This window comes from Mustela putorius, unplaced genomic scaffold (genome assembly GCF_011764305.1).
Source record: "Mustela putorius furo isolate JIRA1106 unplaced genomic scaffold, ASM1176430v1.1 tig00001069_pilon_pilon_pilon, whole genome shotgun sequence".
Taxonomy (NCBI): Eukaryota; Metazoa; Chordata; class Mammalia; order Carnivora; family Mustelidae; genus Mustela; species Mustela putorius.
This window is the reverse complement of record NW_025421558.1, coordinates 324,511-348,648: the sequence shown is the minus strand read 5'-3', so window position 1 is coordinate 348,648 and position 24,138 is coordinate 324,511. Positions and strand designations below refer to the sequence as shown.

The 24,138-nt window shown below is 40.0% G+C and overlaps 1 protein-coding gene and 1 non-coding gene across 2 annotated transcripts in view; both read right to left on the bottom strand.

Annotated features, from left to right (window-relative positions):
* The window catches only part of MAML2 (mastermind like transcriptional coactivator 2), a 344,972-nt gene that overhangs the window by 8,844 nt on the left and 311,990 nt on the right, over window positions 1-24,138 (bottom strand). The window contains exon 3 of the mRNA XM_004754548.3: window positions 4,002-4,205. Coding sequence (XP_004754605.1) covers window positions 4,002-4,205 — 204 coding nt within the window. The remainder of the gene's footprint in view (window positions 1-4,001; window positions 4,206-24,138) is intronic.
* Window positions 8,611-8,740, bottom strand: LOC123393906. Its single transcript, XR_006608741.1, has one exon. It is a non-coding gene; the product is annotated as a small nucleolar RNA SNORA11 (small nucleolar RNA).

The following is a 24,138-nucleotide window of genomic DNA, read 5'->3' as shown; positions in this document are numbered from 1 at the left end:
TTATTGCATCTCATTTTATCATGGTCTCCAAGTAACCCCATCTGAGCTTGGTGTCCTATCAGATGGTTCACGTCTGACAAAAGCAAAAATGGCTCGGCTGCAAGCGTCATATCAATCTGGACTCTTATCAATCTTTCTCATCATGGATCAGGAAGTTTTTAGAATTGCTTTACTGTAGCATTGTATGCACCCCAAAGCAACCTCATTTTCAAATTTTCAAAGATAGACATAACTGGCATAGGTAGAAAGAGAACAATCAATAAATAGAAAACTGTGTAAAGATAGAGGGATAAATTAGATGGAGGCCACATGTGCACTGGCCAAGTTCCCAAGATCCCACTTGAACCATGTACTTCTCAGTTCCTTAAAACAACAACAAACCAAGTTCAAATTTTTGTTTCTAAGAAAAAAACTTGAAAGACTCACAGGGGTTTTGGGGCATCAAGTAATTCGTAAAAAATATGATTTTGATGATCTAAGTGTAAATGAATCAGAAATATATGGATTACATTTCTTTTAAATATGGGTTTACAAATGAAGGAAAAAAGTGGTTGGTGAAAGTCTTTATGGTTTTGCCTAAACCCTAAATGTTTAAGAAGCAGCTTGAGATGTTCCATGAACCCAAATGCGGTGATGTTCTACCCTGCCTGTTGTAAAATATTGTGCAAGCTGACAAGTTTTATTTTTTTGCCAAGCACGGGACTTTCTGAATTCTTCTCTTTTTCCAAAAGCACTATCATTTTTTTCTTATGTCAGTAGGTGTTTCTGCTGTTTATATTGAAGTAAACAGGATTTGTGCATGGGTGCACATGCGTGTGTGTGTGTGAGAGAGAGTGAGACAGAGACAAAGATAGAGATAGACGGGATCAGGCTCTTGGTTCCCCATTAAGGACTAGATCTCAAGTCTGAACTTATTTTTATGTATATTCAATGTACTTACTGACTTTTTATTTCCATGAGGGCTAAATTAGATTGTTCCGAGGGTTAACAACACATCTCTGGAAACCTGAGTTTCTTGAACTACTTGCTCACCAGTGAGTTAGATTTAACGGCCTGGCATATGGACTGTTCATGGGAATGGCTGTGTCATCCCTGTAGGCTCAGGAGTAGACTCCCAGTCCCATTCTGTGCAAGAGGATGACCGCCCCATTCTGGCTAAGGGTAAACTCACAGGCCATCTCTGAGACTACTTCTGCAGAATGTGAAATTGAACTTCTCAACTAATGCCTCATGATCTTGGACCCAGTAATTCAACCCAATAACCTGGACCTGAAAACCCCCTATAGAAATAATCTTTGTTGGGCTTATCTGTCCTGCTTCAGTTTTCCCATCTCAAAATCTGACACGTAGATAAATCTAGGACCACCCTCATAACTCCGATCAGAAGGACTAATCCTTTACCACTGTAAAGGCTGGGTGTGGCCCCTGGCCCACAGAAGGTGCACAAAATGTGTTGGTTACCATGACGCCCATAGTCTTACACGTATGACTCGACTCATCTTTCCTCTTTGTGCTTCATTGGTGAGAGAATAACAGGGAGTAAGGATGACGCACTTTCGTGAGAAAATGTCTCAATTTAGGCGCCTTTCTGGCCTTGCCAACTGACTGGAAATGACTACAAAGCATATGCTAATGTAAAGCCATATCAAAGACTGTTTCTTCCTGGATATGCTAACGAGCACAGGCACCCTCAATGGTGTCCAAACAAAGAGAAATGTGAATGGTTTATAAAAATCACAAAAACAGCAGTCCCATTTCTCATTCACTGTCCTTTGCACCTGTCTCAGTGGTGACTCAACTGGGACCCAAGGAGAGTTCAGCCAGTGCCAGGACATGATCCTCGGGGCACATTTCCTTGCCTTTGAATCAGAGCTGAAAATCCAGAAATTCAAACTCTGCGTGTTGTAATTCAACACATGAGAAGGACTGATGGGAATGAGGAAAGTCAGTCTTAGATTGTATGTTTTTCTCTCCTGCTGCCTTTGCTTCTAAGCTATTTAATTAACAAAGATTTAAAAAAAAAGGGGGGGGGGAGGGAGTTGGTGGGACAGCTGGAGTTTCCAGAATTACAGAAGACTTATAGAAGGAATTGGTTGTGTTGATTTGTGATCTAGTCCGTGGCACCCCTACCCCTTAGGGCAGTACTCAAGGTCACCAGTAAATGCTCACTATTCCTTATTCGTCCCTCACTATTTCTTCTCACCTACTCTAGACCCCGAAATTATTCCGTTTGTCATTCCTTAAAATTAATGAATGATTATGTTACTATTTATACTATTTTATTTTTTCAGTGTTCCAAAATTCATTATTTATGCACCACACCCAGTGCTCCATGCAGTTCGTGCCCTCCATAATGCCCACCATGAGACTCACCCAACCCCCCACCCTCTCCCGTCTAAAACCCTCAGTCTGTTTCTCAGAGCCCACAATCTCTCCTGGTTTGTCTCCCCCTCCCATTTCCCCCCATTCATTGTGAATTAAATATTTCAGAATTTAATCTCAAACCCATCAATAAATACACACCTGGGCTGGACCTTTTGTTGTCTAGCCCCTCCTCACCTACTCTACCCATCAGAATCCTGCAGTCTTCAAGGTCAAAGTCAAAGTCAAATTGTACCTCTTCTGGGAGACTACCCTTAATCTCTCCAGGCTGGATGATATCTTTGCTCCATTACCTTTCCCCTTACTCTGTTCATACTTTATTGTAATGCAAATCTGAGTTTGGTGATTCTTTGTTTCAAATCCTTAAAGTCCTTGTCATTGCTTTTCAGACAATGTAAATTTATCAAGCTCTAGCCTCTCCTCTCTGGCCTCCTTGCCAATTATTTTCCTAATCCTCTACTGCCATCTACTATATCACATGCAGTATGCGTTATCGTCCCCGAGTCTTTGAATATGCTGGTTCTTCTGGCCTGAAAGCTCCCCTCCTCTTTACCCCATCACCTACTTCACCTTCAGATCTTCAGTAGATAAAACCTCCTCTCTGAAGAGAGAGGAGGTGTTCTAGTATTTTTAGTATTTGCCACATCACAGCATTTAATCACCGGCCTTTTGCCTATTTATTTCACATCCCTGTGGGCTCTATGCTCCTAAGGACAAAGACAGGATCTCTTTTATTTCTAGCCATTAATATTTTCCGAATGAATGATAGCACCCATCACACCCAAGATTTCTGACTTTTACTACAAAGCTCCTTGAGTATAAACATTTTTTATTTTGTTTGTCACATCTCTGTGTACCTTGACTCTATCAACCTGGAGATGGCTAACTCCTACCCCTTTTCCTTTCATTTGACCAAATTGTCTGAAGGGAGAGAATGAAATCTGGAGAACTCGGCGTTCGGAGGCTGGAGGGGTTTGAATCCGTGCCCGACCGTATGTCTAAGGACACGGTAGGGAAAGCAGATAACAGTGAAGCCTGGCTAGAGCTTGGGTCCTGCTGGGGAAAGAACCACCTTGCCTTTCTTTAAGGTCACGTAACTATGCTGAAAGCTGGAAACAGATCCTCAGTTTTCTTTAAAAACATCCCCCCTTCTGAGATGCTTTATTTTGGAAGCCAAATCTTAAGTTTTGAAACTCCATGCTGGCTTTTACAACTGTTTTAGAAATTCCTTTTACCTCTAAAATCAGTTTGGATTCAAGTTGATTAAAGTTCTGTCCCCGATTTCTGCCCCTCAGGGCTGCAGCATAAAAATGGCTCCTTTTGCCTGATCCAAATACCCATGTTGGTGGTTCTTAACATTCCTGGGCTGGGCAGGGCTAGTTAGGTGGGGTGCCATGCATTCCAACTGTCCAGCAGCTGGTAAATCAAGTGCTTTTTTATTTTTTTTTTCCTGCAGCACGATAACTTATGTATAGAATTCGCTTTTCTTATAGCCAGGACTCTCGCCTTGCTCTCATCGAAGTAGGCAGAGAAAAGGGCAGTGACCAGAAAGGGGAAATAATGAATTCCCCCTGTTAGGTCAATAGGTATGTGCAGTAGACATTAGGAGAGAGTTTTACCGTATCAACCAGCATCTGCTGCTGTAGGAGAAGCTGCTGTTTCCGCTCCATGATCGGCCTCTGTAGAGCCTGTTTCTTTCCCATCAATTGCTGATTCAACAGTGATGACTGGGAGTTCATGTAACCACTTCCGGTGTTTGGATTTGAGCAGGGGTTGGGACTTGGACTGGGGCCTGTGTTCTGGCCGACCACAGAGTGTTGATCCTAAAGAAGAGAAGGAGGAGGTAGGGGAAGCTACTGTGAATTAAAAGAAGAAAAATGTAGCACAGAGATCATAAGCTTAGATTCCAAACATTTTTCATCTTGTTAAGATCAGACATGTTTAAATGAGTTGGAGATCAGAGAATTGCCTTTTAAATGTAGGAGAAATAAATGTGTATTATGACAACCAAAGCCGCTGGGTTAATGACATTAGGACACTGGAAAAGTTCCCATATGTCTCTGATGGTGGAACCTCCACATTCCAGAAGGCGTTCATGGAACCTCAAAGAAAACGACCATAAAAACATACGGCAAACCTCTCAATTGCTCAGGAACAAAAACATCATAAAGTAACAAGTTCTTCCTTTTCCTTAAAGCTAGCACATACCATTGCAGATCCTGTAACGGAAATTATGTTTTAATGCATATGTTCAAAAGTTGCATAACCATTTTGGTCAGAAGGGGCCGAGCTTTCAGTGATAAGAAGAGAAGACCTGTGAGTTTCTGTTTTACAAACACTCTGAGACCTGGCAGGGACTTCACTTTTCGGAGACTTGTCAATTTTGCTCCCTGGTCAGGAAGTCAGGAATTTCAGTGGATCAATCAGTAAAAGAACACCTGACCGACAATGAGAAAGTATTGATTAAAAACAACATTGTAGAATAGTTATCTTGGGTATTGCTTTTCTAACTCAAGGTCTCTACCAATCTTAACGCATTGACCCTGCAGTGCAGAAAGCTAAAACTACCCAAATGTTTTCATGAATTCCCAATGCCGTGTTCAGGCTTGTATACTGTTGGGGTTACAAGAACTCTTCCCACCTTGAAGAATGTATCTAATTAAGGAAGAGATGACATGCTTTCATGTAAAAAATACAAGAAAATACAGAACCAAGTCTTAGGTATGATACAATTCCTAAGTCAAAGGTCCTCACGCTTTGATGCTCTGGCCTTGCTCCAGAAATTCCGAGGGTTCCTGGTTCCTGGTCAGGAAATTCTAATACTCAGTGGTCAAAGATATGCTCTTTGAGAAACACTGAGAAACACTGGATGATGGGAGCAATAAAATGCAACTTTCATTCCCCATCTGGACTGCATGAAGTTACAAGAGATTACACAGATAAAGCAGTTTTTATGATGCCTGATGAGCAGTCATATACACTCCTTTTGTGGAAAGTCTCTTCTCTTTTACCTCCTTCTTTTTCTTTAGTTACCTACTATCCTAAAAAAAAGTCCACAGCCTCGAGAAATAGGTAATGTGGCCTATTCAGTAATTCCTGAAGCTACAGAGCTCACCAACTACCTCAAAAGCAAAGGGTTACAAAATAATCCTAAAGATGACCAGACACTGTACCTTATTACAGACTAGGCACCGTCCGCAGTGCATTCCATGACTGACCACATTGAATCCTCTCAACAAAACAATGAGCAGGAACTAGTATTATGTTCCCAGTTTTGCAGATGAGAAACATGAGCTCAGAAATCACACAAGTAGTTGAGGAAGATGTGAAGCCAGGTCTGTCTGACTTCAGAATTCTTCCTCCATTGCTGTACCCTGTTGTCTCTCAGCTCAGACAAGACGTGCTGAGGAAAAAAGGTGCTCCTGCTTTTGAAGTGTGCAGACCCACCTGCCTGTGCAGAACGTGTTGATTGACCACCCTCTGCACGGGGAAGCACCCTCCATCAGGCATGAGGAAGGGAGGTGTGGTGGCAAGAGGGCAGTCTGTGGGGGTTGGGAAGGGGGGCGGTCCTCCTCACCAGTTAACTAAAAATAATGGGAGCCATCTCTGAGGCAAGCACATCCTCCGTGCAGCTTTAAATAGCCATCTCCAGACACCTCTGCGTGCAATGCCCAGTCAGTTCTCTCAAAGTTAAATCCAACTTGGTTCTTGGGGGAAAAGGTTCACCCCACATGTCCTACAAGCCACTAGGGATATGGGCCTGCAGACAAGCACGTGAGGGTCATTACCACAATGGCAGTGGGTGATCTGGGCATTGAGCACTCTTGGAGGGCAGGTAGAGAAGGAAGTACCTGGAGGACTGAGTGTTGAATCTTTGGTCTGTCCACACAAATGAGAGCGAAGCAGAGATGGGGACAAGGAGAAACAGGGGTGAGGAGATGGGGGGTGGGGTCAGACAAGAGTAACGATGACTGGAAGTGATGCTAGAGGACATCAAAATGAGAGAGAATATAGTGGAGGTGGTGGCTGGCCCTTCACTCTCCAGAATAGAGCAGAATAGAAACCCATCTGCTCTTTTCTACAATATAATAATTTGAAGTTTAGTGCAAGAGGGTGTATGAGAAGAGGATTTTGTGATTTAAGAAACTGGTTGATGAACATACTCAGAAATATTCAATGTGTTTTTCTTCTCAGCCTTCTTGGCCCTGTCACAGTGCACAAGATCATGAACTCTGCAGATGGGCCTGCTGGAATTCGTACCCCGGTTCCATCACTCATTGGCTGAGTGATCTGGGAGATGTTAATTTACCTCCATGAGCCTCAGTGTCCTTATCTGTAAAATGGGCACAATAACAGTACTGACTTTATGGGGTCGCAATGAGAATGAGAGGAAATGATACTACGCACAGCGTTAAGCACTTAGTAATTGACGGGTGGCTTGTAAATGTTCACATTATTTCCACACACACAGGAGGAGTGTGTTTTCTTTGATTACTGTGAACCAAAGGAGACAGGCCTTGCAGATGGCACAAAGCTGTTCTGTGTTGACTCCAGAAATGCAGAGGTCTCAGTTACGTTGTGGAGAGTGAGTTACCGATGGACTCGGGGAATGACCTTCATCCTCTACCTGGAGACATCAGAAGAGGAGCTGGGAGTCATCCATTCTCTGATGGGAGCTCTTTTGGAAGAATGCTTCTTTCATCTGGGTTAGGGGTTTGGCTCAGGGCTCTGATACATTTTTTTTTTTCCTGGTTTTTATTTCTTAACATCCAATTATTTATTAATATAGCAGCAACATACACTTACTGAGTATGGTACCTTAATTTCTTTGATTGTAAAAGAGCAGTAATTATATTCATGACATAAAATCAAACCATGGGCACCTGGGTGGCTCAGTTGGTTGAGCAACTGCTTTCGGCTCAGGTCCTGATCATGGAGTTCCAGGATCGAGCCCTGCATTGGGCTCCCTGCAGAGCAGGGAGCCTTCTTCTCCCTCTAACTCTCCCCTCTCTCATGCTCTCTGTCACTCATCCTCTCTCTCTCAAATAAATAAATAAAATATAAAAATATATATATAATAAAATCAAAACAGATGAAATTTAGAACAGTTCTAGGCACTTTGTAAGTACTTGTTTACATTTTAGCAATTAACATTGCTAAACATTCTTTCTTCCTTTATTATTTTGTATATGTCAGAGGTGTTTTAGAAACAATTACGTCTGTGGAGAAGCTTACACTGTAAGCCTATGTGGATTGCAGATAACGGTGTGTTTAGCTCCCATCATATTTTATTTTTGTTTTTTTCTTTTCTTAATTTTTCAACTTTAATGTAACATGGATACCAAAAATATGAAAACACAACAAAAGCAAGAAGGGTGAAGACGGCTTCCTCGTGCATGCCATCTCGGATGAGCAGGTTTGGAAGGTGCCCCGAGTGCTGTGTGAAGGAGTCAGGGATGCACCCTGGCTTGGTGAGTGACTGCTGCCATTCATCAGCATAGTTGGATCTTGGGGAAGTTGGCACTCTTTCTGGTGGCATTTCTGGTCTGGACAGTGTTGCTGGTGCTGGGCCCATCTAGAATGCGGTGCTGGCCCCACCCTCAGAGCCAGGGCTGACTCCCACTCTCCCAGTGGTTCTATTGGCATGGTTGCCATTCAGAATCTACAATGGTTTCTGGCCCAGGAAGCCAAAGGAAGTCAGAAGCTCTACCTGTATGTCATCCCAGAGCCACTGTCCGATCAGAGCTTCATCCCTGATGTCCGTCTGGGCCCTCATTGGGGCCCTGACATGTTCCTCAGCCATATCCATATCCATTGTCTTGAACGCACCATCCACAGCCTCCAAGAAATGAGCCTTCCCTTCCCGGGGTCTCGGTTCTGCTGCTGGATGATGACTCTCGGCGCACTCATCTTGCTGGTCTTGTGGAGGATTCTCAGACCCCAGAGGAGCTCAGACTTGGGTTGGCGGCTGCCGAGGACCATCTTGTATTCCAGGTACCTCATTGCGACATACACGTTCACGTCCAGCCGGGCAGACCTGGTGCACCAGCGGCTCCTAGGTGGCCCCTCCTCCGTTCCTGCCGGGCGTGGGTAGGAAGCTGTCCTGGGCCTCCAGCCCATGCCTAACATCTATGCTCACTCTCAGGGCTACTTCCTCCATGATTGAGGCCTTCAAAGCCTTGGCCTGCTGTTCCTATCCAGAAGCCTTGTGGAAGTATAGGGTGGGACACGTGTAGGGTGTCTGTTCATAGGAAGGCCATGCATTTTGTGCCCCTTTTCACAGAGAGCCCAGATTCCTGTTGGGTGTGTTATAAACAGAGGAGCCATTTCTTCAGGCTCCCTGCTCTGAGCACACCCCACGCTCCCATCATATTTTAAACACAAGGTGTGCCCTCCAGTGAGCCTCAGTCCCCACTATCTCTTCGTTTATTCCATCTGCCTATTTCCCTCATTTCTATTACTTGCCTGGCTCATTAAGGCATTTGAGGTTAAGATCCCTGGCTTGTCATTTATCTGGGAACCTAAGATGCACACATTGCATACCCTATGTGGGTCCTCACTCAAAATTACACAGGGAAAAAGCAATTTCTGTTAGGTGGTATGATACCTACTGGAACTCTAAGGTTAACATCTAGATCTTCTAATGCCTAATCTAGTCACCTGTGCATCCATCCATCCATCCACCCACGAATTTCGATATTTTTAATGAATACCTACAATACTCTAAGCAGTTTTCTATTTTCTAGAGATAAAAAATTATATAGAAAGGGGGGAAATGAAGAGAAAGAGATGGGCAGAGTGCTTAGGGTTGGCAAAATTGGTGAACTTCAAAACAATTTCCACGACAATCTGGAAAACTAGCCTCCTTTAAGATTTAGAAACGATCTACATACCAAGAAAATGCAATTATGTCTCTTTCTCTCTCTCTAATCAAACAGATGGACTGTGCTAAATTTAGTTTCATTCCTTCACAATACCAAAGAATATAAAAATAAGAGATAAGCTCTCTTTTGGAATTTTGTACAAGATTTCTGAGCCTTGAAGCTTCTGGCCCATGGGTCTTACCATGTACTCTACCATACACATTCTTTCATTGCATGATTGAAGTAATGTTTGGCTGCTGCTACATTTTTTTGCCCTTATGTTAGCTATGAAACACGAAACACCTCCTTACACAGGCTTGCTGTCATTGCCAAGATGTTGTGCAAACTTTAGTACATAAAATATTTTGAAAGAAAAATATGTTCTACTGCGTTGGCTTTGATTTCCATATTCAGCCTCATCTTTGCCTTCCGTTCAGCCCATGTAGAACTTGGCCTAATAGGAATCAATCTGGTTCTATTTCAACACTTATGGTCTCCTTAAAGCTCATGAAGACATGGTAAAAATGGCCCATCCTCAGCCTAGGGAGATGAGTGTGTGTGTGTGTGTGTGTGTGTGTGTGTGTGAGAGAATGATTTAGGCCATTTCCACTGATGCCATCTTTTATGAAAGAATACCCAGTTTTCTAGACAAACTGGAGTTAAAAGGCCGATTTGGAAGCTAATAATAGCCATATGATTGGCTCAAATTATGAACTTGAATGATCTTTCATATTATGTACATGTATTTTCTCTTTCTACCTGTCAAATTACAGTATTTGATGCTAACCTACAAAATAGGCTTCTGACCCTATCCTCCTGGGATTTAATATAAATTTACGTTTTAATGCACTTACAGTTTTTCACATTTGTGTGTGTGTGTGTGTGTATTTAAGAGTTTAAAGTCCTGTTACAGTATTAGTTAAGCCGCTAAGTTAGAGTAGTATGCTAGCGTTGAGATATGGTTAAAGATTTTTGATCCTTCTTTTAATCCAGCACACGATGGCCAGACCAATAAAAACATTTCTGTATTCTTCTAACAGCGTTCTGCCAATAATTAAGCTATGTCTTTAGAATTATTATCTTTACTCTACCTGACTCACTTATTCAACAAATATTTGTTGAGCATCTACTTTGTGTTATGCATTCTTCTAGGCGTTGGGGATCAGAGTCCAGGCAGCTTATTGAAAAACTCTGCAGCTTGTCTATACTTTCAAGTTTTCCAATTGGACTACTGATGGAATATTTATCTTCCAGAATGGTATCAAGGATGTTGGAAAACCATAGATAAATCAGGTGTCTGATGGCCAAAGCTGTTTGCCAAGGCAAACATGTACCTGAGTAAGTGACAATGTGTGAGGCTGATTTACACTCATCAGAAGCTGGAAACATGTTTTAACGTATGGAAATCATGGTAAAAGAATGCCTTCCCAAATTTGTTACTTTGTTGACTTAGTATCTTATTTATAGATTAGTGTGGGAATCACTAACTCAGCAAGGAGGTAAACTATGTGTCTAGAAGACCTGATAAAAAATTAAGGAGGCACCTGAATGCTTGTAAATGGGCACCTTTTTCTTTAGAGGACAAATGACTTGTTCTTCCTGTTATTAACTCTATTTCTCACAAAGCTGGGTTGAAGTCCTTTTGAAAAAATTCCCAATTTTACAATTAGAAATAAATACCACTATTCTAGTCCTAGCAGCTCATTCACCAAGATCTTTTCTTTAAAATTTCAGCGATCAAAATGTAAAGAAGTGTACGGAAAAAATTTTGTAACTTTTAGTACCAAACATCCAAGGACAGGCCTAGCCACTGGGTCTTACTTTGATAAAATATCTTTGAAAGTCGTGCTTAATATGGGAGAGATCTTTTAAAATGATGTTAAATAATAAAAATGCTGCAATTAACACTTTGATTTAATGGAATGCAAAGGCTCTGTCAAGTAGGATTAATTTCAGCAAAAAGTAAAATAGAGTCTAGTCAGATATGTCCTCAAGCAGCAAACAAAAATATCCCTGGTTTCATGGGAGTATGTTGAGATATTAGGACTTATTGAACTCAGCCATTTTTACTGTTAAAACAGTTCTGTGGACTGAACAGTATGCCATAGTTAGTTTCACAAAGCAAGCAAAGTTACCAGGCAGGTATTGTTCTCTTAATATTAAAAAAAAAAAAAAGAAGAAGAAAAAAAAACCACACACACACACATACACACACACACACACACAAAACCCCTCTAGAAAATATTTGTCTTCTTCTGGGCATCTGGGTAAAATAGCTCTCTGTTTTTCTTATTTTGGAAGGGGGATATATAATGATTTTTTTTTCCCCCACAAAAATGAAGTAATGTAAGTTACTTGGGATCCATGGGAGTATTTTGGCGTGGGATGACTGCCCTTTCTTTTTCTTGGCTTCCAGAGCTAGGCATCTGCAATTTGCAAAACAAATTCAAGATAAAGTACCCAGCTGGGCAAGTTTGTACAGTAGATCTCATAAACTAGTTTGCTATTCAATCAATCTTTCTTCCCTCCCTTCTCTCTTTCCCTCTTCTTTCCCTGTCTCAATGAACTAACTACTCAACTGTTCCTTCAGGCTATTCATCTTCTGAACTGTCTACTTATGAGGCCATTTATTTATCTCTATGCCTGAGAAACAAGTTGCCTGAACTGTTTCAGATTCCCTGCAAGCTGGAAGCCCCACTAAGTTATTTATTTGGAGCAGACAGTGAGGTGGTTGTGTGGGGCTAAAAGAATCAAACAGTTCATGTCTTTCAAGACAATAATGACAACAAAACAATTATCAGGAAATTGTCCAAGAAGCAACTTTCCAAAATGAAAGACTGAAGGGATGAAACACTCTTGTCTTCAGGCTGTCCATCTTCCATTTCAAGGATTCACAAACTCTGGTACGGCCAAACCCAGGTTGCCACCTTTCCTGATAAACAGAGTTCTATCGGATCATAGCCACGCATGCGCATTTCCGCATTGTCTGGGGCTAGCTTCATACCACAGAGCTGCCTTCCTCACAGAGCTAAAGAGCTGTGGCAGAGCCCTTATGGCCCACAAGGCCTAAAATATTTACCAGTTGGCCCTTCCTGGAAAAAATTTCCTGACCTTTGCCCTATTTGGGAATACTTATGTGAAATTGATAAAATGCCTTCAAGAAAGTACCCAGCAATCCATGGAAGGACTGGTGAGTTGGGAATGAGAAATAGCTATCTCGAGACCTGTTTTAATCACCCTCCGCTCCAGCCACCATTACAAACTGTGGCAACTGAAAACCATCTAGCTTCATCTTCCAGAAGACACTGCCCAGAAAGGTTAACAAAATGACTTGCATGAGGTCACAGACTTAACTAAAAGATGAAGAACACATATCCAAATCCAGGAAAATGTATTAAGGAGAGACCAATGGAACAAAATCTATCTGCCTAGGAGAACTGTAGCTGGTCTGACTGAACTGGCTTTTTGGGGGTAAGGGGTGGGGTAGGGAAAAATGTGGAAAGGCAAAACATGCAAACACAGAAGATTATATTTGGGTGAGTATTTTTCTTTGTTCTTTGAAATTACGAATAGTAGCTGCCTTTTCCTTCTATTCAATAGGGGTTTTTTTGTTGTTTCTTTTTGTTTGTTTGTTTGTTTTTTGCTTGCTCAGAATCTCCTCCTTTACCTCACAGGGAAACCCTGATCACATGTTTATAATCTGTTTGGTTCAAAAGATCAGAATGAATTTTGTGGTCACTGTGCAGTTCATCCTTCAGATGTTACCAAATTTTCAAGTCACCAGGACACTGCATCTATTCTTAGCCTCTGGAGTGGACACTTATTATGGGTTGGCATGGAAGACCAGTTCCATGAGCGAGGAAGCAGCATTTAGGTGGGAGAGTGGCCAGGAACAAAACGTCAGTGGGTCAGGGTGGAGTGGGAAGAGTTTGGTAACTCAGGGGAAGGAATGAGAAATTTTTCTTAAAAGAGAAACTCTTTAACTTTAGAAGGGTTCTTTGTGGCGACCTGAAATTTCTGCTCTGTAAGTTAGCTTTTAGCTTTCTGTCCCCAGAGCAGTGGTTTCCAACTTTTCTTTGGATAACACAGTTCTTTGAGGGTTTCACAAAGCTATGGATTCTGCCTCTCTTCCCTTCCCCCCAAGTACACATATAACTAACAATTTTGTCTACATTTTCAGGGAGTTTACACATTTTCTAAACATCCACAGACCACCCATTGACCTCAGGTTGAGAACTCCACCTCCTCCTCCTCAAAGGTTAGTGTTTATGAAAGTAATGAAATGATTTTCCACTTGGATATGTCCTCTACACTGCACTCCCTGCTTAGAACTATCCATGGCTCCTCTCAGTCTTTGGAATCAAGTCCTAGCTCCTGAAAATGGCGGAAAAGGCCTTCCATGATGTGGCCTCTGCATCTGTCCCCAGTTTCACCTCTCAATACATGCCTTCTTCACTCTATCCTAGAGTGATATTAACCTACCTGCAATTCCTCAAACTCAAAGAAGCTCCTTCTCCTCTGCACTTTCGCATTTGCTTACATCTCTGCCTGGAGTCCTCTTCCTCTGCTTCTCCTTACCAAGGGATCCCTCATTCTTTCTAGGCTCAGTTCAGATGTCCTGTTTTCAGGAAGTCTTCTCTGGCCTCCCAGCACTGTCTGGTGCCCCTCTCTGTGTTTCCATAACAGTTGGTACTGGTTCCTATATCACAACTCTTTTTGCTTATTATCTACCTCCCATTAGAAGAGCTTGGAAGGCTGGGATGTTCTTCATGTTTTTCCTAGTATACAGCAGACTCTCCATACTTGTGTGTGTGTGTATGTGTGTTTATTTAATAAATAAATACATAGATAAACAAAGAAGCCACATGAAGTAGAAAATTGGGTCAGAATTTTCTGCTTTCAGGCACATGGAATAAAAATGCTAGCTCTTTTCAAAGGCAACTGGAAAGCCAATGTAGGACAGAGAGGCAAAAGTTGAGCAACACTTTTGAATCCAGTGTTGTTTTTCTGAGGATACCACTTTAGAATGGCCCACAGCATAAAGGATATTCTAGAAAGGAAAGGAGCTAGTGTTGAGCAATGATGGAGAGCATGATGATGATTATGATGATGATAATGGTGGTGGTGGGTAGTAGATATGTTGGAAGGCAGGAAGAAAGCACACCACTGGAGCATAATTTCTACCAGTAGTTATCATTTTTTGAAAGCTATGCACGAGCCCCTGTGTTAAGGACTTGACATTTATTATCTCATCTAATCTCTTCAACAATTCTGTTTTAATTATTATTCCCATTTCAAGATGAGGATATAGGTTAAGAAATTTGTCTTTTTTAAAAAACATATGCCTTTAAAATGCAAAGAATCCCAAAGGTTTAATAGAATAAGGTAATTGGCAAAATATTTTTAAAATACCTCTCTGTTCTAAAAGCAATTTGAGTGGGTAGGCAGCAATAGTGAAAAGTGCAGAATTGGATTCAAATCCAAAGTTTGCTTTCTTCCCACTTGTTTGGGTGTAATAATATGTTCCTCACTCCTACCTCAACAAATGGCAAAAAGTAAGTGAATTGCTTAGTATAGTAGTATCTGGCATGCAACAGACTTGAAATAAATGTTAATTATTAAGTAAATCTGATATTCACTGAATATCAAACACACACATTAAGGTACTGGACTAAACACAATATAATTTCTGATCATCAGATAGTGAGCACAGCATGCTGTTTATAATAATACCAGCAATAAACCAACAAGCAATAATTATCCAGGGATGTACTCAGTCACTTGAGCTTAACAATAGCCAAGCATTTCACCACTGCCTCCACCAATTAAAAAAAGATTAGGGAATTGTGTTTAAGGGTAACTTTATCTTTTGTTGAGCCTATTCTATAACTCATATTGCTATTAATACCTTCCTCTTTTCCCTTCGGTATAATGTGTAACAACATTAGGCTTATAACTCTTCCATAAAAAAACATTCATTTCAGGAGTGCCTGGGTGGCTCAGTGGGTTAAAACCTCTGCCTTCGCCTCAGGTCATGATCCCAGGGTCCTGGGATCAAGCCCTGCATCAGGCTCTCTGCTCAGCGGGGAGCCTGCTTCCCTCCTCCCCCGCCTGACTTTGAGTACTTGTGATCTCTGTCTGTCAAATAAATAAATAAAATCTTTAAAAAAAAAACCCACCTCAAATGCAAGTTGGTGCAGCCACTTTGGAGAACAGTGTGGAGATTCCTTAAGAAATTAAAAATAGAGCTTCCCTATGACCCTGCAATTGCACTACTGGGTATTTACCCCAAAGATACAGATGCAGTGAAAAGAAGGGCCATCTGTACCCCAATGTTTATGGCAGCAATGGCCACGGTCGCCAAACTGTGGAAAGAACCAAGATGCCCTTAAACGGACGAATGGATAAGGAAGATGTGGTCCATATACACTATGTAGTATTATGCCGCCATCAGAAAGGATGAATACCCAACTTTTGTAGCAACATGGATGGGACTGGAAGAGATTATGCTGAGTGAAATAAGTCAAGCAGAGAGAGTCAATTATCATATGGTTTCACTTATTTGTGGAGCATAACAAATAACATGGAGGACATGGGGAGATGGACAGGAGAAGGGAGTTGAGGGAAATTGGAAGGGGAGATGAACCATGAGAGACTACGGACTCTGAAAAACAATCTGAGGGTTTTGAAGGGGTGGGGGGGTGGGAGGTTGGGGGAGCCAGGTGGTGGGTATTAAGGAGGGCATGTATTGCATGGAGCACTGGGTGTGGTGCATAAACAATGAATTCTGTTACGCTGAAAAGAAATTTTAAAAAAATAATGTGACACAAATATGCTGTAAAAATAAATTAATTTTAATTATAATGTACATAGGTTGAAAGAAAAAGTGTAGAAAGAGACCTATTATAGACACCAAAATCAAAGGAAGACAGGGCACCTGAGTGACTCAGTTGGTTAAACAGCCAGATCTTGATTTTGGCTCAGGTCATGATCTCATGGGTTGTGAGATCAAGCCCTGAGTCAGGCTCCCCACTCTGTGTCTGCATGGAATTCTCTGCCTCTCCTTCTACATTTCCTCTGCTTATGCTCTCTCTCTCTCTCAAATAAATAAATAAAACTTAAAAAAAAAAAAAAAGAAAAAAACAACAAGAACCCCCCCCCCCAAATAAAACAAAATAAACAAAGAAACCCATTCATTTCAAAGGGACATACATTAGGAACCGGTTTTCTACCCTAAAATTGTGCTCTTCCTCCAGAAGTGTTTGGAAGGTGTTACGGTTTTGGATGAGATACGTATCAACATTTTCTGTTCTCTTACTGTGTGAAGGCCACACAGTAAACAAGTAGTAACGGAGAAGGAAGAAGGGGTAAGTGACACCACAATTCAGAAGGCAGTAAATACTGTTTAAACGGCTGGTTCTTAAATCAAAATGATGTCCAAATTATACACAAAACAAATCTGGAATTTTTACAAATTAATTTCCCTAGGGGGCTTCTAATACTTAGGAAGGAATGTAAGATTTTTCCTTTGGAAATAATAAAAAAAATAAATACGGAATTTTGACTCTAGAATTTCACTTCAATGAAAATGTTATTGACTACTTTGAGCCTCTTATCTCTTTAAGATAGAGAATGAGAAAGCTAAGGAGATTGTCTCATGTCTCCTGTGGTATCCCATGACAAAACACTGTAATGATGAAAAATGTAACCTCTGTAGTCAATATGCCTAGGTTTAAATATTTCCTCCATGACTTACTAATTGTTCTCAGGCAAGTTATAAAAGTCTCTATGTCTCAATTTGTCCTCTGTTCAGGGGCAAATAATACTGCTTTCCTCATGTAATTGGTGTATGGCTTAAATAAAATTAAGTAGGTAAAATATGCAGCAGTCTTTGGCTCTTGGGAGGTATGCAAGAGAAGTTAGCATTTCCTTGAAACTATGGTTTTCTTTGACAATTTTTCCTGACATTATTTCATTGCTTCTTGTAGGAATCTGGTTCATGTGACCTGTGAACCTTGCTAATGCTGTAGTCTTCTCTTTTAACTTCTCTAGGCCTTATTTTCTTCAATGTTAAGATATGGAAGTTAGATTATAATCTCTAAATTCCATTCTAGTGCTAAAATTGTTGAAATTCCACTTTTATTGAATCAAGCTAACAATAAATACCACTGTCATGAAATAATTCAATTTCTCTTTTTCATCGAGTCTACAATGCAATTTAACAACATGATGTGCTGTGGTTTTGCCACTATAATGTATAAATGCTGGATTGATCTGGTTGGGGGTGAGAAGCAGGAAATCACACTGGCTATTTTCTTCTGAAGTGACTGAAGTAAGCAAAAATTGAGGTTTGGGGATGGGAATATTGAGAAAATTCAACCTTAATTCTGTATCTCTTCATATACCTCAGTGTGGAAGGCACAACATAGAAGTACAAAGCTTTGCTAATAGCATTGGACTTTCCTAAACTGATTCTGTAAAGTCTGTTTTTGTTTCTGATTCTGAAAAAAAAATCTACAAAACATTCCGCTAGAAGTAATTTTTATGTTTTGACTACACATTATGGGCTAAAATATAAAATATATTAACGTACAAAGTAGCCCACATATTCTAACATATCTCTTCTTAAGAGAAATGAGAGAATACCTTGATGATTGCAGGTTATCTACTAAATACAGAAATCTGGAGGCACTGACACAATATAGTGACTGTGGCCAATATCTTCGAATGTGTCCATCTACTCTAATGTAACATGATTAGCTATTTTTGAATATATTATTATAATGACCACAAAGGACATTTTAAAAGGAGCCATCTGTTCTCTGTTAAATGTAGCCCTGAAGTCTCCCTTGGATTAGCAAAGCAAGCCACTAAATACTTCATTGGGACTTCAAAAAAGCTGAGTTCTCCCTAAGACTCACTAAAGATGAACTTCAAAAGATCAGAGGTTTCAATTGGACCAATTCCCAGAAAATCAGGTTATTTACCAAATCTTATTTATGCAAACTATACAAACACATTTTGATCAGCAGAGTACCAAAATACTGTTTTAGAAAAATGATAACCTTAAATGAAAAGTCCACTGTGAAAAAGAATGAGGAAGGTCAACTTTCTTTGGTTTGATTATCTGTCTACATTGATCAAATCAGCTATACAACTACTACCAGATCTGCTGCTACTTTAGGGATATAAGTCTAGAAAGAAGGTACTTAAAAATTTTAATTCTGTTGAGTAATAAGATTAAGGATGTCTTAAACACACACACACCCAAACACACACAGAGACACACAGTATTTTGACTTCTCTGTGTCTGTTTGGATTATGAGACGGTGGAGACTACTAGAATATTTTTAGACATTGACCACTTTTTATGACATTTTTTTCATTTACAAGGATTTCTAGTATAACCTTGAGTTCATAAGCTGAACCCATCAATTCATCTGAATAGAGATTTCAGAATTAGACAGATCTGTCTTGGCACTGTCCAATATTGATGACTGCTATTGCTTGAATTCTAATCACGTCTTGTATTTATCTTTGTTATAGAATATATCAGTTATTTGTTTACATGTATATTTTCTCTTACTACACTATTATTACTTCAAAAACATGGACTTGTTTTATCATCTATGCATTTCCACTTGCACACATAAACCTGACATAAAATAGACATTTGGAATATATTTGTTGTTAAATAAATAATAAGTAACTACTTGAAAATCAGATAAACCTAATCTGTAAGATGATTTGCAATTATATAGGTGTTACTAAGAAAGTAACCTATATATTAAAAGTTTTCAGTGAAATGACAAGTGTCAATATCAAAGATCATACAAAATGCCTCACATAAGAATAATTATTATCATTTGTCAGTTAAAGATACTATACAAGTCTTTTTGCTTCTAATTAAAACCTTGAACTTAAATTTAGCACATACAGAGTTCTGTGAACTTTTAAACTTTTTTTTTCCTCAGCAATCTGAGTAGGTTGATTGTCTTGGATTCTGTTACTTGTAACTGGAAACAGATCCTTGATTTGAACATAACTGTCCAGCAATTTTTCAATTGGGTAAACATTTGTGGCTTATGTTCCTAACGGCTGATCAGGAGAGAATGCATGGGGGGAGACTGATATATTGTACCGTTACCAGTGTTTACACGCTTTTGTGTTTTCCAGATCCATGTGGATATACATCTGGGACTGGAACAGCTCTTCCTTCAGCTGCTGGCTGCATCCAACTAACAGTTCATTTAGTATTTATCTGAGCATTTCTGAGTATTTAAATCAAAACTCTGATGAAATTTGAGTCAATCGGATTCCCTTTATAATTTAACACTATTGTTATCTAGCCATCCGGGTAAGAAAAAAAGGCCCACAAATATAATTTTTAAATTTTCTAGCCTGTTCACAAACTTAAAAGTATGTGGGCCAAGTATGTGAAATGTCACAATACTGGGTATGGTGGAGACTTAAACCCTGCCAACTATCTTCTTTGCCTACAATATTACCAAATAATTGGCTTGAAAATGTTACTTACTAAGCAAATTAACTGAATCAAATGGTTGTTTTTGGTAAAACACAGCTTGATTATGTTTTCTAAGGACTTGATTTACCTGATGGATTTTTAGTTGAAGTTCATCATATTTATTTAATCCTTGCCAGGTCTCTCTCTCTCTCTCTTTAACTTAAGAGAGAGAAAGATTAAGAGAGTTCAAGCAGGGGGAGCAAGCAGAGGAAGAGGGAGAAGAAGCAGGGTGCCGGATATGTGGCTTGAACCCAGAACCCTGGGATCATGACCTGAGCCAAAGGCAGACACTTAACCAACTGAGCCACCCAGGTGTCCCAGTATTCCATTTGCGATTTGCGATTAAATTAATCAATATTTTGGGGGCGCCTGAGTGGCTCAGTGGGTTAAAGCCACTGCCTTCAGCTCAGGTCATGATCCCAGGTCCTGGGATTGAGCCCCGCATCAGGCTCTCTGCTCAGCAGGGAGCCTGCTTCCTCCTCTCTCTCTGCCTGCCTCGCTGCCTACTTGTGATCTCTGTCTGTCAAATAAATAAATAAAATCTTAAAAAAAATTAATTAATTAATCAATATTTTGAGGGTTAATTAAGCTAAAGTATTTTGAGCTCTTTAGAAAGAGAATAACATTGGTAGATGTTATGTTAACGTACAAACTGACCAGCTATAGAGACCATAAAAAGGTAGGGCAATTCAGTTCCTCTAAAAGAAATAAATAGCCCACTCAATGCTGAAGATGGCCTCCTCATGGACAGCAGTTCTCCTATCCCCTAATGCTACAACTTTTCCTTTACTTCTCAATTAAATCTGAATATTTTCTCTCACACATTTTTTATTCTACCTGAATCAATCAATCAATTAATTAATTTTGGAAGTTGGGTTCATGGTTTTCTCCTAGGTAATACACCATTCATTCATATAGCCTGCTATACAGCTTTCCATACCAAAAATATAGTAATCTTTGGATCTAACCTGGCATTTTGTTTGCAAAAGCAAGTGAGATGATCACTGTCTTTAGGAGGAAAAGCAATACATTTGGATAATGTAGTTTATTTTGGTAATTGGGCCATCTTGATCACTCACAAAGAGGGGCTATTGGTATGTGGAGAATAACTTTTAGTCAATTTAACATCAGTGGAACTGAGTCGGGTACTTACCACTACACCGGTCTTTAGAGGGTAGAAGAAAACGGGGGCATTGATATACGATCCCTTCACGGCTTAGGGAAGCCATGAAAGGTGTGGTAATTTACCTGTAAGCATCTGGTACAGTGAAGGAAGGCTGAAGTGTTTCTATTTAAATGCAAATAATAATTCACATTGTTGTATAGAGAGTGATTTATTTCAATGTGTTCTTTCCGCCAGGATTTTAGGCTAGCCGCTAGAAATACTGTCCAAGGACGTCTGTTCAAGGCTCTCCCATACAGCATGGTCAAGTTTTCCTTAACATTTCTATCTCTCTACGGTCAAGGATAAAAAAAACAATCAGGCCTACCAGGATTTATAAAGCATGGCTTATTAAGGGATATGCCTTAGAGGGTTGCGGTTCCATGAATGGAATCAGGAACAGTCTGTAGCCCTGGAGATGGTCTAGTTACTGCAGACTGTTAATATGTCTTAAATGACCAAGCCACTTATAATAATCAGTATCACTGTAAACTCCTGGTTTCTGTCTTATTTTAGGATATTTCCTTATTGTACCCTCTGCAGATAAATACCGTGGTCAGAGAACATTCACAGCCATATCTTTCATCACAAGTGGATATGTCTATAAATGCAGAGGTGAAATTATGAAAACCGGTGTTTATAAGTTATATACTGTGACTGTTTTGCCAAGCAAGCTGGATTTCTATTTAGAGATGTAAATAAAAGCGGGATTTCCTGTTTGGGGCAATTTAGAGCAAATCTACTGAGAGATACAGAGATAGACCAAAACGGCTTTCCCAGGCCCCTGGCTGCCACGTTTACAGGCAGGGCACATTCTGGAGAGGCAGTTTCCTGGGTTATACGAGATCATTTCTGGTATTGGCAGAATATTCAGTTATCCACAGACTCCACACAGGATGCTGACAGGGGCTCCATTCTAGATTGCTAGAGGTCCAGCAGTCCCTACTCAACTTCCCTGATTATACTGCGGATGAGTTCTAAGGAACGGGGAAAAAAGGAAGGAAGAAGAAGGACCTGTAATATTTTGAGTCAAATAATTATTATAGAAGATGTAAATCTGGAGGAAAATCTCTTCTTGCAGATATCAAAAAATTATAGCAGGCTTTATTTGATAGAGAGAAATCCTTCTGGCTAGGGGGTGGTAGGGGGTAGTAGATATCATCGACATCGACATCGATACCATGGACGGTGATGGGATCACCGACAGTTTTAGTTCTTCTTATCTTTCAGTCCTTCCACAGAAAGATATATTTTAGAAGTCATTTTATGATAATGATGCAGTGACGTTTATAAGAATTTTAAAGTTTTTTAAGGTCACGTCAACCCAGAAGAATTAATCTTTTATGTTTAAAAATAGTGTTTTTCTCCTTTAAAATGTCCCATTACTCTTTTTATAGCAATAAAATAAAGATTCAAAAACGATTATGCAGAAGTCCATAAGCTGGCTAGTCAATAACAGAATAAGTGGGATTTTTTTCCCTTAGCCTTCAGAAAGATGCCAACACACACTTCAGCCTCACATAACTTGGTGGTTAAGGATTTGGTTTGCAAAGCACGATACAATATTTTATTTATAGAAGTCAAAAGGAACGGTAACAGGCCTTTAAATTTTTTGATTTCCAAAGATCTGTGTTTGTCAAAAAGAGAAGGTGTCCGTGTGTGTGTGGCGGGGGGAGGGGAGAGTCTCTGTACCATCACTACCATAAAATCTACTTCCATCTCTTTCTTTTATTGTTAAACTTTCTCAAAATTATTTTGCTAAAATCTAAGATGCCAAGAGTTAGCCGATCCCAACCCTTGGATATTTGTCCTATATTTTGGGGCTGGAGCAACCCTCGGGAAACAGAATGTCCAGAGCCTCTTCTTCAAGCACCACTAGCAGGCACTGTGAGAGCACTTTCATTCTAGTGTGTTTGACTGGGGCAAACCAGGAACAGAGGCTTACATCAACTGAGGATCAGTGCACACCATCTCATAGCAACAGACACCAAAACAGTCCCTCATTACAAGCCTTGTCCGACAATCAAGTCTTTAACGAGAACAAAGGTTGACAGTGATTAATCATTAAGCAGTTCCTTGTTCCTTGATGCACGTGTTCTCAGCAGCCTCCTGCAGAGGCCGTCTGGCATACTTCCTGTCCCCGTGCTCCACTGTGCCATGTCTGAAGGGACACCCAGGCAGCCTACTCACTATTTTAATTTCAAATGCTACAAACATCTACAGAGTTTCTATGTGCACATGTCTTGACTTTTATTCTGAGCCTGGCAGACTCTGAATGGATATAGGCAGTGAGAACATAATAAGCCCTTAACTCCCCATCTGCTTACTAGATTATGTTCAAAGACCGTATAAGAAATTGATTAAACACTGTTTTCTAGAATAAACCTTTGAAATCTGTTTGTTTCCTTAAGCAACGCAAGACGTTGATGTAATTTTCTTGTGCTGCGTACGTAAGATACCTTCACTAATGCTTCTACCTAAAAAGCTTCAATGCTGGCAAGGCACCGTGCTTTAAAACACAATAAAATATTTTCAGAAATCCTCTTTCGAATAATTCTGTTTCACAAAGCAACAGATTTCACCAAGTAACGGATTCGTAATGTTAACTGACATTGTCATCATTTTATTCAAGGCTCTCTTTTGTTGTGTGTTTTTAGTTAGTTGACTTGGTACTGTTTATCTATCTTAGCTGGTTATGCAATGGTATAGGTATTCAGCTTAATAGGCTGCCTTGGAGGTTCTGTTTTTTTTTTTTTTTTCTCTTTTAACATAGAAACAGAACTGTGAATAACACTATGTTACCTATGAACTAGGGGGTCAGGTGAAGAGGGAAGAGTAGCCATGAAACACAGGTTTCAAGGAGGTGAGGGGCAAGGGTTAATGGAAAAGGCATCAACAAAATTACCAAGGGAAGGCAGTTAACAACAGATACATTGTTTTTCAACAACAAATATCACTTCTAACAACAACAACAACAACAAAAGCCAAAATGGGATCATCCTAATGACACTTTCCAAATCAGTCAGAATTAACGAATGGCCAGTTATTCAAGAAGATTTTAACTAGTATGTCAACAATATAAAAAGTAAAGCATGAAATCCAATCACAGATATGCAACATACAATTCTTCCAGGGTATTCCACATTTTAGTGTACAGTTGTAATGTTTTTAAACTTAATTATATTCACTAGGGAAGGGAAAATGAC